Here is a 14,762-nt window from a genome sequence, read left to right on the forward strand (position 1 = left end):
TTACTTGGTCAACAAAGGGGATACACGAAATACCCTTGCTTCATTTGTGTGTGGGACAGTAGAGCAAAGCAACGTCATTGGGAACAAAATGTTTGGCCTGAAAGAAATTCTTTAACTGTCGGTAAAGCTAATGTAATAAGAGAGCCGTTGGTGAGCAGAGACTAAATTATACTTCCACCATTGCATATTAAGTTAGGAATGATAAAGCAATTCGTAAAAGCTTTGGACAAGGAAGGAGATTGTTTTAAATATATTTGTAAAAAATTTCCAAAACTTAGTATGGAAAAGTTGAAAAGTGGAATATTTGATGGTCCTCAAATACGGCAATTGATGAAAGACACTGATTTTATTAAAGTTATGACTGTTCCGGAAAGTAAAGCTTGGGAAAGTTTTGTGTTGGTAGTCGAAAATTTCCTAGGTAACCATAAAGCACCAAATTATGAAGAAATTGTTCAAAATATGCTGACAAACTTTCAGATTCTAGGAGCAAATATGAGTATCAAGTTACACTATCTTCGCAACCATTCGGATAAATTTCCAGATAATTTAGGAAATTATAGTGAGGAGCAGAGAAAGCGGTTCCACCAGGATCTAAAAGTGATGGAAGAAAGATATCAGGGTCGATGGGATTGTCACATGATGGCCGATTACTGCTGGTCTTTAAAAAGAGATTGTCCTCTGAAAAGTTCTTAAAAGGCGTTCCATGGAAATATAACATGTTTTCGAAATTTCCCTCTCTATTTACTTCAAAGTATCATATTTTTTTTTTTCAAATAAAACTGATATTTTAAATATATCTGTTATTTTGTTTCTTGTGTTCGAATTTTTGTCATGTAAAATGAAAATAAATAACGAAAACGAGAGCGAATCTTACAAAACCATTGATAATTTCATGAATTGTGAGTATAAATACACCCAAAATCAATCTTATATCTAGGGCAACAAAACCACTGTGGACCAGTATTATGGATAAAAATACATTTATACATAAAAGGAAAAAGGTTAGCCAAAGGCTATCTGCCACCCCTCCCAAAAATTATACAGTGAGTATAAGAGAATTATTGTAAACATACTTATTTACTATCATAACAATGATAGAGAAGAGAAAAAAATAATACATCATATAGTTGCTAATAACTCTTAATATTCTTAACATTATTTTGGTCAATTTAACAACTTCATTGCACTACCATTCATTGAATTTTAATTTTTTTGAAATTAGCACCGAGCAGTAAGCATCTGTGATTTTATTTCTCTCTTAAATTGATGAATATTATTATTTGAAAGGGGTAAAATTTAATTCAGATAAGAAGGGGCTATATAAGAAAAACATCCTTAAAATTTGGAAGAACGGTGCCTAGGTATGTTGAATGAGTTAATTCTCAAATTGACCATATGTATGTCAGAATGCCTGCTTGATAAACTAAATAAATAACTAGGTGTTTTAGTTTGCAGCAACTTAAACAAAAACATTTCTATCAAATATTGGACTCTATACCTCACATTTAGCTCTGATAAAAAGTACTTACTAACTTGAGGTTAAAGTAAAACCTCAAGTTAGTAAGTACTTTTTATCTATTGTTTTACAATTTTGCTTCAATGTTATCAATTTATTGTAGATGTCTTGATAAAGGGAATAAACATTCTCGAAAGCTCGACCATATAACAAAGAGTATTCTTTAAACAACAGCCCAGCAATTTTGACTGCATCCCCAACATTATTTCGTATTTCTCCTTAACTAGTCAGTCAAGACTACCCATCGCTTTATATATATATATATATATATATATATATATACATCGGAAAAGTCTAGGGATATTTTTATAACATAGTAAATATCATAAAAATAAATGCATAAGGTCGTTTAATTTCGATTGAATTGGTACACTCGACCACCCTGTAGATTTCTATGGGATGAACAAAGCCTGCAAAAACGGTAACTAATCTTTTATCAAGTTTTTTACAAACTGTAGGTTTTCGGCTAAAATGAATAATCTGAAAGTGTCGAGTTTGTACATTCTATGCAGTTCTTGCTCAGCAATTAAACTGGAAATATTGTGCTTTAACATGGAACGCCATCACTTACCATTGGCTGAGATGAATAGAGCTGTAGGGTTTCTTCAAGGTGGCATGCGACAAAATGATGTAGCTCTTCGTTTGGGGGTCTCCCAAAGTGTTATCAGTCGATTGTGGCGGCGTTTCCGTGAAACTGGCAGTCCAGCCGAATAACATCCAGGGCGAGGATGCGCTACAACTGCAGTTCAAGATCGATTTTTGGTCTTAACCGCAAGAAGACAACCGACAATCACAGCACCTGAGTTGGTTAACGTGTTGCAGCAGACGCACCAGGTAACCATTGGTCGTGATACTGTCAGAAATCGACTGCATGAAGCAAATCTCCACAACAGAAGGCCACTTAGATGTCCACCTTTGTCGAGAGGCAATCGCGGTAGAAGATTAGAGTGGTGTCAAGAACATCAAAACTGGGATGCAAATGATTGGGCCACAGTTTTGTTTACAGACGAATCCAGATTTGGATTTCTTCCAGATTTTCGTCGAGTAAGACTGTGGAGACGACCTGGAAATAATGAACGTTTGAGACACGTCCAGGAAGTCCACACATACAGAGGTGGTCCAGTAATGCGATGGGGCGGAATCATGATCGGCGGCAGAACCGATCTCGTTTTTCCAAATCGCTCCCTCACAGCTCGACAGTACCTCAACACCATTCTTCTACCTATCGTCCGTCCGTTTGCTGGTGCTGTTGGTGAAAACTTCCACCTAATGCAAGATAATGCTCGTCCACATGTCACGCGTCTAGTGACTGACTGGCTCACCAACGAAGGAGTTGATGTATTGCCATGGCCAGCACAATCACCGGACCTGAATCTCATCGAGCATGTGTGGGACATGCTTCAACGAAGAATCACTCCGCATATGGGGAACATTCACACAACGTTTCAATTGAGAGAGCTTTTAATCGCTGAATGGGCAAATGTACCTCAAAAAGACATTGACAATCTCATTTTGTCGATGCACGATAGATGTAGGGCCGTAATAAGCCAGCATGGAGGCCATACTTTGTACTGATTCCAATTTTTTTTGTATTATGATTTTTTTTCGGGGTGCCAAAGAAGAGCCATATTTTTTTTAGTATTGCTTATATGCCCACTCAGTATTTTTGACCATTTAATAAATTTTCTTGTAAGTTACATCCGTTTAATGATCAACCGTCAACTTTTTTTTCCCTAAAGCGATCTTAAAAAAATTATTGCCATTTTTAAAAATATCCCTAGACTTTTCCGATGTGTGTATATACAGTGTGTCTCACTTCTCATGGAAACACCCCCATATCTTCCGTAATATTCGAGGTAGAACGCTGAAACTCTCCGAACTGATGGAAATGCCCAAAGTGCACCTACCACCTGAATGGGGATGGCCAAAGTGATATACACTGTCCGCCACTCGAGATGGAACACCCCATTTTTACGGTAAAACATATTAGGGGGCAAAATAGGCTCAAAATTCCTTCAGATTCGTGATCAGGACTACCAACGTACTGCGATTACAATTTTTTCCTGAAAAAATTTCATTTCTGAAAAATCCGAATTTGTCTCACTTCTCATGGAAACACCCCCGTATCTTCCGTAATATTCGAGGTGGAACGATGAAACTCTCTGGACTGATGGAAATGCTCAAAATGAATGCACCTACCACCTGAATGGAGTTAGCCAAAGTGATATACACTGTCCGCCACTCGCGATGGAACACCCCATTTTTAGGTAAAACATATTACGGCCCAAAATAGTTCGCTTCCAATACCTGAACCCCTTCATTCTATCTGGAGAGTACTCTCAGAAAGATACAGATGCTGTGAGATGCTATCATCCATTTTGAGCCTATCTGAGGAAAATGTCACAGCACCACATTGTCAGATTATATCGAGATAGTGTGAAGCAGTGTATGAAAAATTATCGATGGCGGCATGTATTATAACTGAAGAAGATTATTCGTAAAACTAATTCTGGTTGCGGAACATCCAAATTCTATCCCAACCAGAAGTGGAAGCTCTCGATTGATGAGCAGAAACTGCAAAAAATGGAAGAAATCTATATTCAAAGGTTCACATCTCGAAAACTGTACAATTCTAAGCTTTGGCTGTGGACACTTTCAATCAGCACATCAAGAACTACAACATATCAAAATTTCGGTAAAATTTAAGGCAAGCCATTTCTCATAAGAAATGTGCGGGGTCCTTTATCAAAATATTGAGGAAACATTTCATCATCCGAAACAAAATTAATCTTCATACACCGAAACAACTGTTAATTTTTAAAGAAAAAATCGCACTCGGTGAACAGGTAGAATTTAGATTATTTCACCTACTTGCTGAATTGTTGTCTGAAATCATTTGAAGGGATTGAATTACATCAGTTTCATTGAATCATGCGGTGCCCTGCTCATTGATATTTACTGTCAACCTGACAATATTGTTGAAAGATCTTGTTGTATTAACCCCCAGACAAGTATTCATTGCATTTCTTGTTTCTAGTATTGTTGTTCTTTGAATCACCGTTGTTCCTGTTGTTTCTGCCGTGTTTTTGTTCCCATTGTGTTTATTGTTTCTGTATTTATGTTGGATATTGTTCCTGTATTCCAGTTGTTTTCTGTTCGTGAGTTCCTGTTCATATTTTAATACTGACTGATATCAGCTCATTTTTATTGACAAAGTTCAACATGGCACGTCTGTCACTTCAAGCAAAAATTGAAATTGTTTTAATTGTTGGTGAAGGGGTGATCTCTTATCGTGAAGCGGCCGCTGAATTTAATAGAAGACACCCGCTAGAGGTAGCTGTACACCCTGGAACTGTACATAAAATATATAATCTATTCGTGAGCACCGGCCAAGTAACAAAGGACAGAAAAATTGTAAAATATCATATTGATGATAATACGATATTGGCGGCTCATCAAGCTGATCCTAGAATTAGTTTGAGAAACTTATCGCTTCAACTCAATATGAGCCGCAGTAAAATATGGAGATGTTTAAAGAGGCATAAAATGCATGCGTTCAAACCCAAATTTTTACATAATTTGCACGAAGAAGATGAAATCCGCCGTATGGAGTGTTGTTTATGGATGCAGGAAAATTATCTCAATGACAGGAATTTTTTAAAGTATATCTTATACAGTGATGAGGCTACCTTTACCACGAATGGTGTTGGGCTGAAAAAAATCCAAATTGGGTGGTGAATTGTAGAGACCAAATATCTCAGAAAGTTAATGTGTGGTATGGTATCCTGAACGAAAATATTATCGGCCCATTTTTTTTCGATCAAAATTTGAACGGACGACTATTCGTTGATTTTTTCGAAAATGCATTTTCCGATGTGTTGGAAGAACTACCTTTGGATGTGAGACACAGCATGATTTTTCAGTTAGATGGTTCACCAGTTCACAATAGTGGCATAACAAGGGTTTGGTTGAATAGGAATCGACCTATGAAATGGATAGAACCCAATAGCCCTCTCGTAATATGGCCACTACGATCCCCAGATTTAACTCCACTGGATTTTTATTTATGGGACAACTTGAAAAATAAAGTTTATAAGGATAGGCCAACAAATAAGGAAGATCTTCGTGCAAGAATTATACAAGCGTGTAGAGAAATCACACCTAGAGAACTGAGAAGAGTTGGAGGAAATAATAGAAGGCGCATAGAAAAATGTGTTCGATTGGAGGGAAATTTCATAGAAGGCACGAAAATATAAAATTGTCAACAGTTAAATCATTTGAAATTGATTGTTTTGTTTTTTTAATGGAAAAGGTGATTTTGAAAGTAGTACTTCGAAATAATTTTGAACTACATAACATTTTTGGCCACAAAATATCCTTGTTTTTTTTTAAATGGAAAAATGAGAATATGAACTAACATTAATCATCCTAAAACCTCACTGATTACATGTTTCCGTTCCTCTTACAAAATTACCATTTTCTCTCTTATTGAGAAGGAATAACTTTCCTGACAACAACATAAAAAATAAATTATTTATGTAAAAACAAAAGTCGAGTTTCTCTTAAACAATTTCGTTCATGTTTTGATGTCAAAACTAAAAAAAAACTACTTCAATTATTACGGAAGATACGGGGGTGTTTCCATGAGAAGTGAAACAAATTCGGATTTTTCAGGACTGAAATTTTGAGCCTATTTTGCCCCCTAATATGTTTTTCCGTAAAAATGGGGTGTTCCTTTACGAGTGGCGGACAGTGTATATCACTTTGGCCAACCCCATTCAAGTGGTAGGTGCATTTTGATCATTTCCTTCAGTTCTGAGAGTTTCATCGTTCCACCTCGAATATTACGGAAGATACGGGGGTGTTTCCATAAGGAGTGAGACAAATTCGGATTTTTCAGGACTGAAATTTTTTCCGGAAAAAAGTGTAATCGTAGTAAGTTGATAGTCCTGATCACGAATCTGAAGGAATTTTGAGCCTATTTTTCCCCCTAATATGTTTTACCGTAAAAATGGGGTGTTCCATCGCGAGTGGTTCTATTCCTGGAATATTCTTAATAGAATATACCTTACATATTCTAAGGATATTTTTTAATTTATCATCATCTTCAGGGAAAAGCTAAAAATTCTGTATGATGGTAATACACTATAAAAAATTGTTGATATGAAAGGTCACACTTACTGTTAGTGAGGTTGGTCGTGTCGAAAAGAATGTTACATTTAAACAATTGAAACATGTCAATACAATAAACAAGTCACTAATTAAAAGAGGTTGACTCCTCACAAGAAACAAAGAATTACATTGAAATTTCAGTAGAAATCGTTAATTGTTTAAAAATTATGGATTACCGGCAAAAGCCATGAGATTGAAGAACAAAGAGAGAGACATAAAACAATCAACACTGACAGCTGTCATGTAATTTAGTTTGAAAAAGGTGTGTTTGTTTGTAGATGATAAGCCATGAAACAAAAGAGAAATAATTTTGGTGCAAGTGTGATAAGAGATATCTGCTGTTCTGTAAGTAACTCAAGGAGAAAACCCAAAAATCAAATGTTAATTGATTGAACAACATCCTCATTAGTCTTTAGGAGAAAACAAGTGAAGAGGTGTTATTAAATGAAAGTAAAACCCTGCCTTAAGGAGGTTGGATTTTTTTTTGTTGAAGAGAAAATGTTTGAAATTAATGAAAAGTATATTAATCAAAAACCAGAATTATTGTTGGTTTGGAATTCATGCAGATTTTTGTCAATCTCTAATAAAAAGGCATAGATTTCACTGAGGTGATCAATGTCTGATCTTTCATTGAGGCAATTATTAGATTGTGAAATAAATGACATATCCAAAAACAATCTTTTAGATGTGCTTATTTCAGTTGATAAAATTTGTGTTGAATTATATTCCATTTTATGACCTTCTTTGGACACATGGTTACTGAGAGCACATCTCTCAGGATGTGATCTACTATCACGTTTATGTGAACTAATTCTGTCTTTGAGCAATCTTGACGTTTGACCTATATATTTCCTACCACAGTTTAAGCATGGAATAGAATAGATTAATTGAGACCGGTGGTAATTAGACAAAAGTGTTTTTATTCATTCCATTCGAGTGATCATGAATTACCATAAAGTAAACAAGTCATCAATCACACATATTGAACTTTGTTAATCAAAATGAGCTGATATCAGTTTAAATAGGAATTCGAAAATATTAAAATGTGAACAAAAGCTCACGAAGACAAAAAACTGGAACACAGAAACAATACCCAACACAAACACAGGAACAATGAACACAATGGAAATAAAAACACGACAGAAACAAAAGGAACAACAATACTATAAACAACAAATGCAATGAAAACCGGTATAGGGGATAATACACCAAGATCTTTCAACAATATTGTCAAATTGACAGTAAATATCAATGAGCAACTGTTTTCTATGGTAATCTCAGGGCAGCACATGATTTTTATTTAGTGAAACTGATATAATTCAATCCATTCAAATGATTTCAGAGAACAATTCAGCAAGTAAATGAAATAATCTCAATTCTACCTGTTAACCGAGTGCGATTTTTTCTTTAAAAATTACTGGTTGTTTCGGTGTCGCAATGAGTATGTAGATTAATTTTGTTTTGGTGGGCAAAATGTTTCCTCAATATTTTATCAAAGGACCCCGCACATTTCTTATGAGAAATGGCTTGCCGTGAATATTAATTTATTTCCATTCGATAAAACTTAGTAATAAAATATCTGCTTTCTGGAAATTTTTCACAATGACTAAAAGTAAACGAATGAAATTGAATGTAAATGAGAGCGTCATGAAAGTATATTGTTCGATGTTTGTATGAATCAGGTTGGTTGAGATTTCACAATAAAATATCCAAAATATTTGTTTCCTGTAAAGATGTCATGTATTCTTTGGAAAATCACTGATCTTATCTATAAAAATATTTCGAATGCTACAATTGGGCTAAAATCATTTGAAAACAAAACACTTGAGATATTTATTTTACAAAAAAAAATCAGATGCACCAATGAAACCCAACCTAATTTAATTCATTGAAATTCACTATATAAGAAATTGTTTTCTGTTGATATAGCATTGATCAGTTAGTGGTTTGATTGTATTTGCCGATATTGTATAAAACATAAGATTTCCAACATGAAAGTATTCCTATTTTCAGTTTTCATTATTTTTGGGCCCTTCTTCGTTTTGGGTGCTGGCCGACATACGAAGAAACATGATACAGGTGAGAAAGCTTCATAAACGTAACGCATATAACATGAACATACATATTTCATGATTCATATCATAAAAAATATCATATTTTCGTGTCTAATGAAACAATCTCAGGTGTACCGCAGGAAAGTATTTTAGGACCCATGATGTTTTCAGTGTTACCCCTATTTTCTTATCATATTGTCATACGCAGAAGATATACAGTTATATTTGTCTTCTCACAACACCGATACAGAAAATGGCCAATATAAACACAGATTTGCACAAAACATTCCTATACTCTGAGAATCATGGACTGAAAATCAATCCAAATAAAACTTTGGCCTCATGCATAGGGTCTCAAAGACAAATACTAAAAACTCAGTGTAACTTTAGGCTCACTCCCGATAATGCAGACACCGACCGGGTAAATAGTGCTATAAATCTTGGCGTAACCATAAATAGCTCTTTGTCTTTCCATGAACATGTGACAAACATTTTCAAAGTATCATTCTTCAAACTTAAATCGCTATATGAATTCAAGTAGCAGTTATCAGAAGAAATGAAACTCAGGTTAGTTAAAACTCTTATTTACCCCCATATCGAGAATTGTTGTTCGGTGTTTTACAATTTTTTGCCGCAATATGACAAGCAGAAGTTACAACGTAAACAAAATGCTTGCATGCGATTCATATGATGTATACCACATGGTGAACATGTCCCACCATTTCTGTTGAAAATGAAGGAGCTGAATGTGAGGTACAGAGTTCTATATTTGATAAAAATGTTTTTGTTTGAGTTCCTTCAATCTAAAACACCTAGTTATTTATATAGTTTATTGAGCACCGTACTTCCAAGTTTCAAGGATGTTTTTCTTATATAGCCTCTTCTTATCTGAATGAAATTTTACCCCTTTTGAATCATAATATTCATCAATTTAGGAAAGAATTAAAATCACAGATGCTCACTGCTCAGTGCTAATTTAAAAAACTTAAAATTCGAAGTATGGTTGTGCATTGAATTTGTTAAATTGACCAAAATGGTGTTAAGAATATTAAGAGTTATTAGCAACTAAATGATCTATTATTTTTTCTCTTCTACATTATTATGATAGTAAATAAGTATTTTCATAATTATTTTCTTACACTCAATGTATAAATTTTTGGAGGGGTGGAAGATAACCTTTGGCTAACCCTATTTCTTTCATGTAAAAATGTATTTTCTATACATAATAAAGGGTTATTATTTTTTTCCCGTAGTGTGCGCTGGTTAGGCCCTATCCCCCGAAGCCCCGATACATTCGGGAGGGCGCGCCAGCATTATCAACCAATGACCACTCCCCACACCGTGGGGTGAGTGATCATTGGGTCCAAGAATCATGTGCCCTGAGCAAACGCAGTGAGCCAAGAATGACAGCCTTCTGCATCTGTGCGGCTAAGATTTCTGCCTTAGTGCGGCAAGCCGGTATGATTTTGAGATTCGAGAGTAGAGAGGGCATTATTTCACCAAGGACTCCAATAATCAGAACAACCATCCGTGACAGAGTGATCTGTCTGCGGAGTTCGAAGAGAAAATCTCGATAATTTATACGTTTTTCCCTCTTTTTTCTGACGATATTCGTTTCGCCAGGAGCTAAAAACTCCACAACAAATATCGTTTTGCTCTGGTGATCGAGAAGGACTACATTAGGTTCATTAGCTTGTATGAGCCTGAGGGTGGGGAATGAATAGTTCCAATAAATTCGGCACTTCTCGTTTCCCACAACGGATTCAATACCCCGGGAGCGTAAGGCAAAACCGGTGTCTCGTCAATACCGTAAGTGTGCGGTAGATGGTAATATAGAACTCTTAAGGCCGCGTTATGTCGATGGATATAGTCCGAGACCGCATATGCTGGACATACTGATAGCAAGTGCATCAGGGTCTCGGGCGCCTCGCGGCAGGCCCTGCACCTTGTGTCAGGAACCTCTATACCCATCACGCGACTGCCATAGACTAAGGTGTTGAAGACACCATCCTGGCAAGCCATGATGAACCCCTCAGTTTCCGACTTCAGCCCACTTGACCTGAGAAAAGCAAACGTCAGGCGCTTTGATAAGCCAAGGTCTCCAATGTTATTGAAGAAGACCCCATGCAGTGGCTTATCCTTGGTTCTCTGCAGAAGTAAGGTGATCTCTGCGGTTTTTATCTGAGCTTTTTGCCGAACGGGTTTCAACTCGGTGACAGAGTCGTTCAGAGTCGAAAACTATACCGAGTTCATCAGTTGCTCGGGCAGCTGCCCTTAGGAGAAATGCTCTCTCATGGTCACAGACCATGCAGAGAAGGGGATCCGAACTCCTAACGACTTTACAGGCTGTGTCCAGTACCATTCTGTCATGTAGACACTCTAAACTCAAAAGTTCACGGCCTCCCTGTTGTCGGGTGAAGTACAACCATGGAACGGACGATTTGAAATGCAAACTCCTATAGAGATACATCATTTTTCGAGTCGAAGTTCGTGCTGATATTTGCCGCGGAGAGAGTTTTTCAGTAGACGCAATAAGCCAAAAATGACATCCTTATGTATTTATCCTGCCGACATTTCTTGCATCAGTACGGCAAACTGGTTACATATTTATTATCATTATTTGTATTTTCTCCATTTTGTGTATTTCAGAACTTGGGTTCTATACCATCTCAATGTATGACCATCAGTTCCCTCACACCCCCCATACGACCGAGAGGAATGAAATTTGAACTGGCTAACCCAATAACCATTAAAGGTCACCTGGATATACAACCAGTGGGGTTCAATGACTAATTAATTACTTTATTGTTGTTATCATCAGTCCTATTATAATCATTCTTGGATAGCCGCAGGAGTAGCTGCAATTTTGATGTGGACTACTATTATTGAATGTGATTCGGTGATTTGGTCAAAAAGTTTCAGTCACCTCTATCAGTATCGACCATCTAACCAAATTCATTGGCCGTGCTACCAGCTTTCGTTAAGCGTATTGCCTGTTCTCCTGCTTTCTTATCATCAATTATTCCATTCATGATGCACTGTTTGGTACCTTTGGTGTTTTTTCCTTCAACACCAAATCGTTATTTTTAACACCTCGACACTGTTTCGATCACTAAGTGATCATCTTCAAAGATCGAAACACGTGCCGAGGTGTTAAAAATAACGATTTGGTGTTGAGAAAAAAAAAACTCCAGTAATATTCAATCATTCCATTGTTGTTTTGAAAAAAAACTGAGTTCAACTCAAAGTACCGGAACTTATTTATTGTCCACGCAGGATTTCTGTGACTTTTTTTTATTCCTTCCAGGTCTTGGAGGAATTCAAACGAAATGCGATTCTAGCAACTGTAATGGTGGCTGTCATTGTGTTGGATCATCCTGCGTGTGTCATGATCTAGATACAGAAGCCAGATGCGATTCCAGCAACTGCAATGGGGACTGTTACTGCTTGGGTTCATCTTGCATCTGCCCTGATTCACCGGAAGGAAAAAAATGCGATTCTAGTAATTGCAATGGCGGCTGTCATTGTGTTGGATCATCCTGCGTGTGTCATGATCTAGATACAGAAGCCAGATGCGATTCCAGCAACTGCAATGGGGACTGTTACTGCTTGGGTTCATCTTGCATCTGCCCTGATTCACCGGAAGGAAAAAAATGCGATTCCAGTAATTGCAATGGCGGCTGTCATTGTGTTGGATCATCCTGCGTGTGTCATGATCTAGATACAGAAGCCAGATGCGATTCCAGCAACTGCAATGGGGACTGTTACTGCTTGGGTTCATCTTGCATCTGCCCTGATTCACCGGAAGGAAAAAAATGCGATTCAGGTAATTGCAATGGCGGCTGTCATTGTGTTGGATCATCCTGCGTGTGTCATGATCTAGATACAGAAGCCAGATGCGATTCCAGCAACTGCAATGGGGACTGTTACTGCTTGGGTTCATCTTGCATCTGCTCTGATTCATCGGTAGAAAGAAGATGCGATTCGAGTAACTGCAAAGATGGCTGCCATTGCGTTGGATCTTCTTGCATATGTCATGATCTAAAAACGAAAGCCAGATGCGATTCCAGTAACTGCAATGGAAAATGTTACTGCTTGGGTTCATCTTGTATCTGCCCTGATTTTCAGATGGACAAAAAATGCGATTCCAGTAACTGTAATGGAAGATGTTATTGTCTTGGATCATCTTGCGTTTGTCCTGATCTAAAGAAGGAAGATACTCCATAAATATAACCATTATCATATATAACGTTTATGACCATTGTTGGCATTATTGTTCAGAATTATCAATATCACATAAAGTGTTTGAATAAAGTGATGAAACTGTGCGATGAATTTTATTGGTAGTCTGAATACTTTGTTTGTCGTATGATTCTTTCTTAGAAGCAAAAAAATAAAATCTCATGAAAATTGTAGAAAAAGTATTTTCACACATTATCCGGATATTATTTTCTACTCCTTCTCGAATAACATGAATTAACGGCATTTACTGGATTCCGTTCTCATTATTCTTTGATGCATTATATTCCAGAAATGGATGTCATATGACGAAGACATGTTATATGTTCTTCCCAAAAGTTTTTTGATCCGATCAAACCATATTTGATGATGTTTATTTGAAGGTGGTTGACAATGTCTCATGGTGAATTTCATTAGTTAGGACTTCTATTGTCCAATATGACTCAAAATATGAAATTAAATCAAAATGAATAGCTGAAAATAATAATTATATCAAACAAAAAACCCTGAAATTAAATTAGAATTTTTTTAAGAACAAAACATGAGCACTATAGTGCTTCCATCTATTCGGAAAAACGTTCTCAGGAAGTTTATTCCACATAAATGCAGTTCTCCAGATGAAATTCTCCAGGTGAAGTTTGGGATGTACTGAGTTGAACCTCTAAACGATGAGCAGCCACAATCCGTCGCGTATTTCTGAAATGTACGTGGTGGAATCAAATGTGCCAAGTCACTTGAACACTACCCGTGAAATAATCTATAGAAGAGAGACAAATCTCCAACATTTCATCGATGTTTCAGGCTATCGAGGTTGCATGTGATGTTCGCGTCTCCAGTCAGATGTATCCAGGCAGATGGCTGATTTCTGAATGGAATCCAGCAACTTTAGGGTATGTTTGGGGGCAGAGCTCTATACAGCTTTATGAAGCATCAAGCATCTGACTCGGAATAGTATTCCAAGCTTTTGAGAAGCAGCCTTTGCAATCCCAGCTACATAAATGTACCAAGACATGTTGGTTTTAACCCCCAACAAACTTATAGAAGCAGAAAGCGAATTTGTCTGACCTGACATTATTATATTCTTTTTGGAAACATTTATCTTCTTGGAGGAAACCGATGCCTGGATTTTTGTGGCATTGAATTGAACCGGATAACTTTCACTCCATTTCGGAATAACTTCTAGATCCTCATTAAAATATGCAACCTCCTGTTGCCGGTGGAGATTCCTCCGTATCCGATGTTCTGGAATCCAAATGAAATGACAAGACTGGTGTGCTGTCGTCAGCAAAGTAATATATTAGATTCTTGTTGTTTTTCAAGAAGTCGGTGATATACAATATGAAGATGGTTGGAGACAATATGTATCCCTGGGGAACACCAGGGGATCCATATTCCATAGATATTCGAAAGATGTCCATCAACCGACACTTGCAGGGTACGCTCTTTCAGCAAACTGAAGAGCCATACAAAAAAAGGATCCGACAAGCCATAGCTTTAAAGTTCGGCCAGCAAACCCTCATGCCACACACGGTCATAGGCCCTAGAAATATCAAGCGCAACAGCTCTCGATTCTCCATATTTCTTGCTTGCGTTATTCCAAATATGGGTGACATACGATAGAAGGTCGCCTGTTGATCTTTGTTTCTGGAAGCCACATTGATAGTTGCTCAAGATATTGAAGCCTTCGAAATATTTGAAGATATGGTGGTTTAGGACTTTCTTCATGATTTTTGATATCACTGATAGCAAAGCGACTGGTGAATAGTCATTTGGAAGATTTT

At 36.9% G+C, this 14,762-nt stretch overlaps 1 protein-coding gene across 1 annotated transcript; it reads left to right on the forward strand.

The window, feature by feature from the left end:
• The first annotated feature begins 8,600 nt into the window (after window positions 1-8,600).
• On the forward strand, window positions 8,601-13,070 carry LOC111516083 (uncharacterized). The gene is made up of 2 exons (XM_023172265.2): window positions 8,601-8,767; window positions 12,050-13,070. Exons 1-2 carry the CDS (start codon window positions 8,680-8,682, stop codon window positions 12,967-12,969), a joined length of 1,008 nt encoding a protein of 335 aa, XP_023028033.2. The 5' UTR covers window positions 8,601-8,679; the 3' UTR covers window positions 12,970-13,070.
• Window positions 13,071-14,762: the final 1,692 nt, after the last annotated feature.

Source organism: Leptinotarsa decemlineata, unplaced genomic scaffold (assembly GCF_025532065.1).
Source record: "Leptinotarsa decemlineata unplaced genomic scaffold, Ldec_3_MD MMD2_P_RNA_scaffold_4, whole genome shotgun sequence".
NCBI classification, from domain to species: domain Eukaryota; kingdom Metazoa; phylum Arthropoda; class Insecta; order Coleoptera; family Chrysomelidae; genus Leptinotarsa; species Leptinotarsa decemlineata.

Excerpts from the sequence above, each read along its gene's own strand:
- LOC111516083 (XM_023172265.2), top strand. The coding sequence starts at position 8,680 with ATGAAAGTATTCCTATTTTCAGTTTTCATTATTTTTGGGCCCTTCTTC. Across the intron at positions 8,768-12,049 it reads TACGAAGAAACATGATACAG|GTCTTGGAGGAATTCAAACG; the intron begins GTGAGAAAGCTT and ends TATTCCTTCCAG.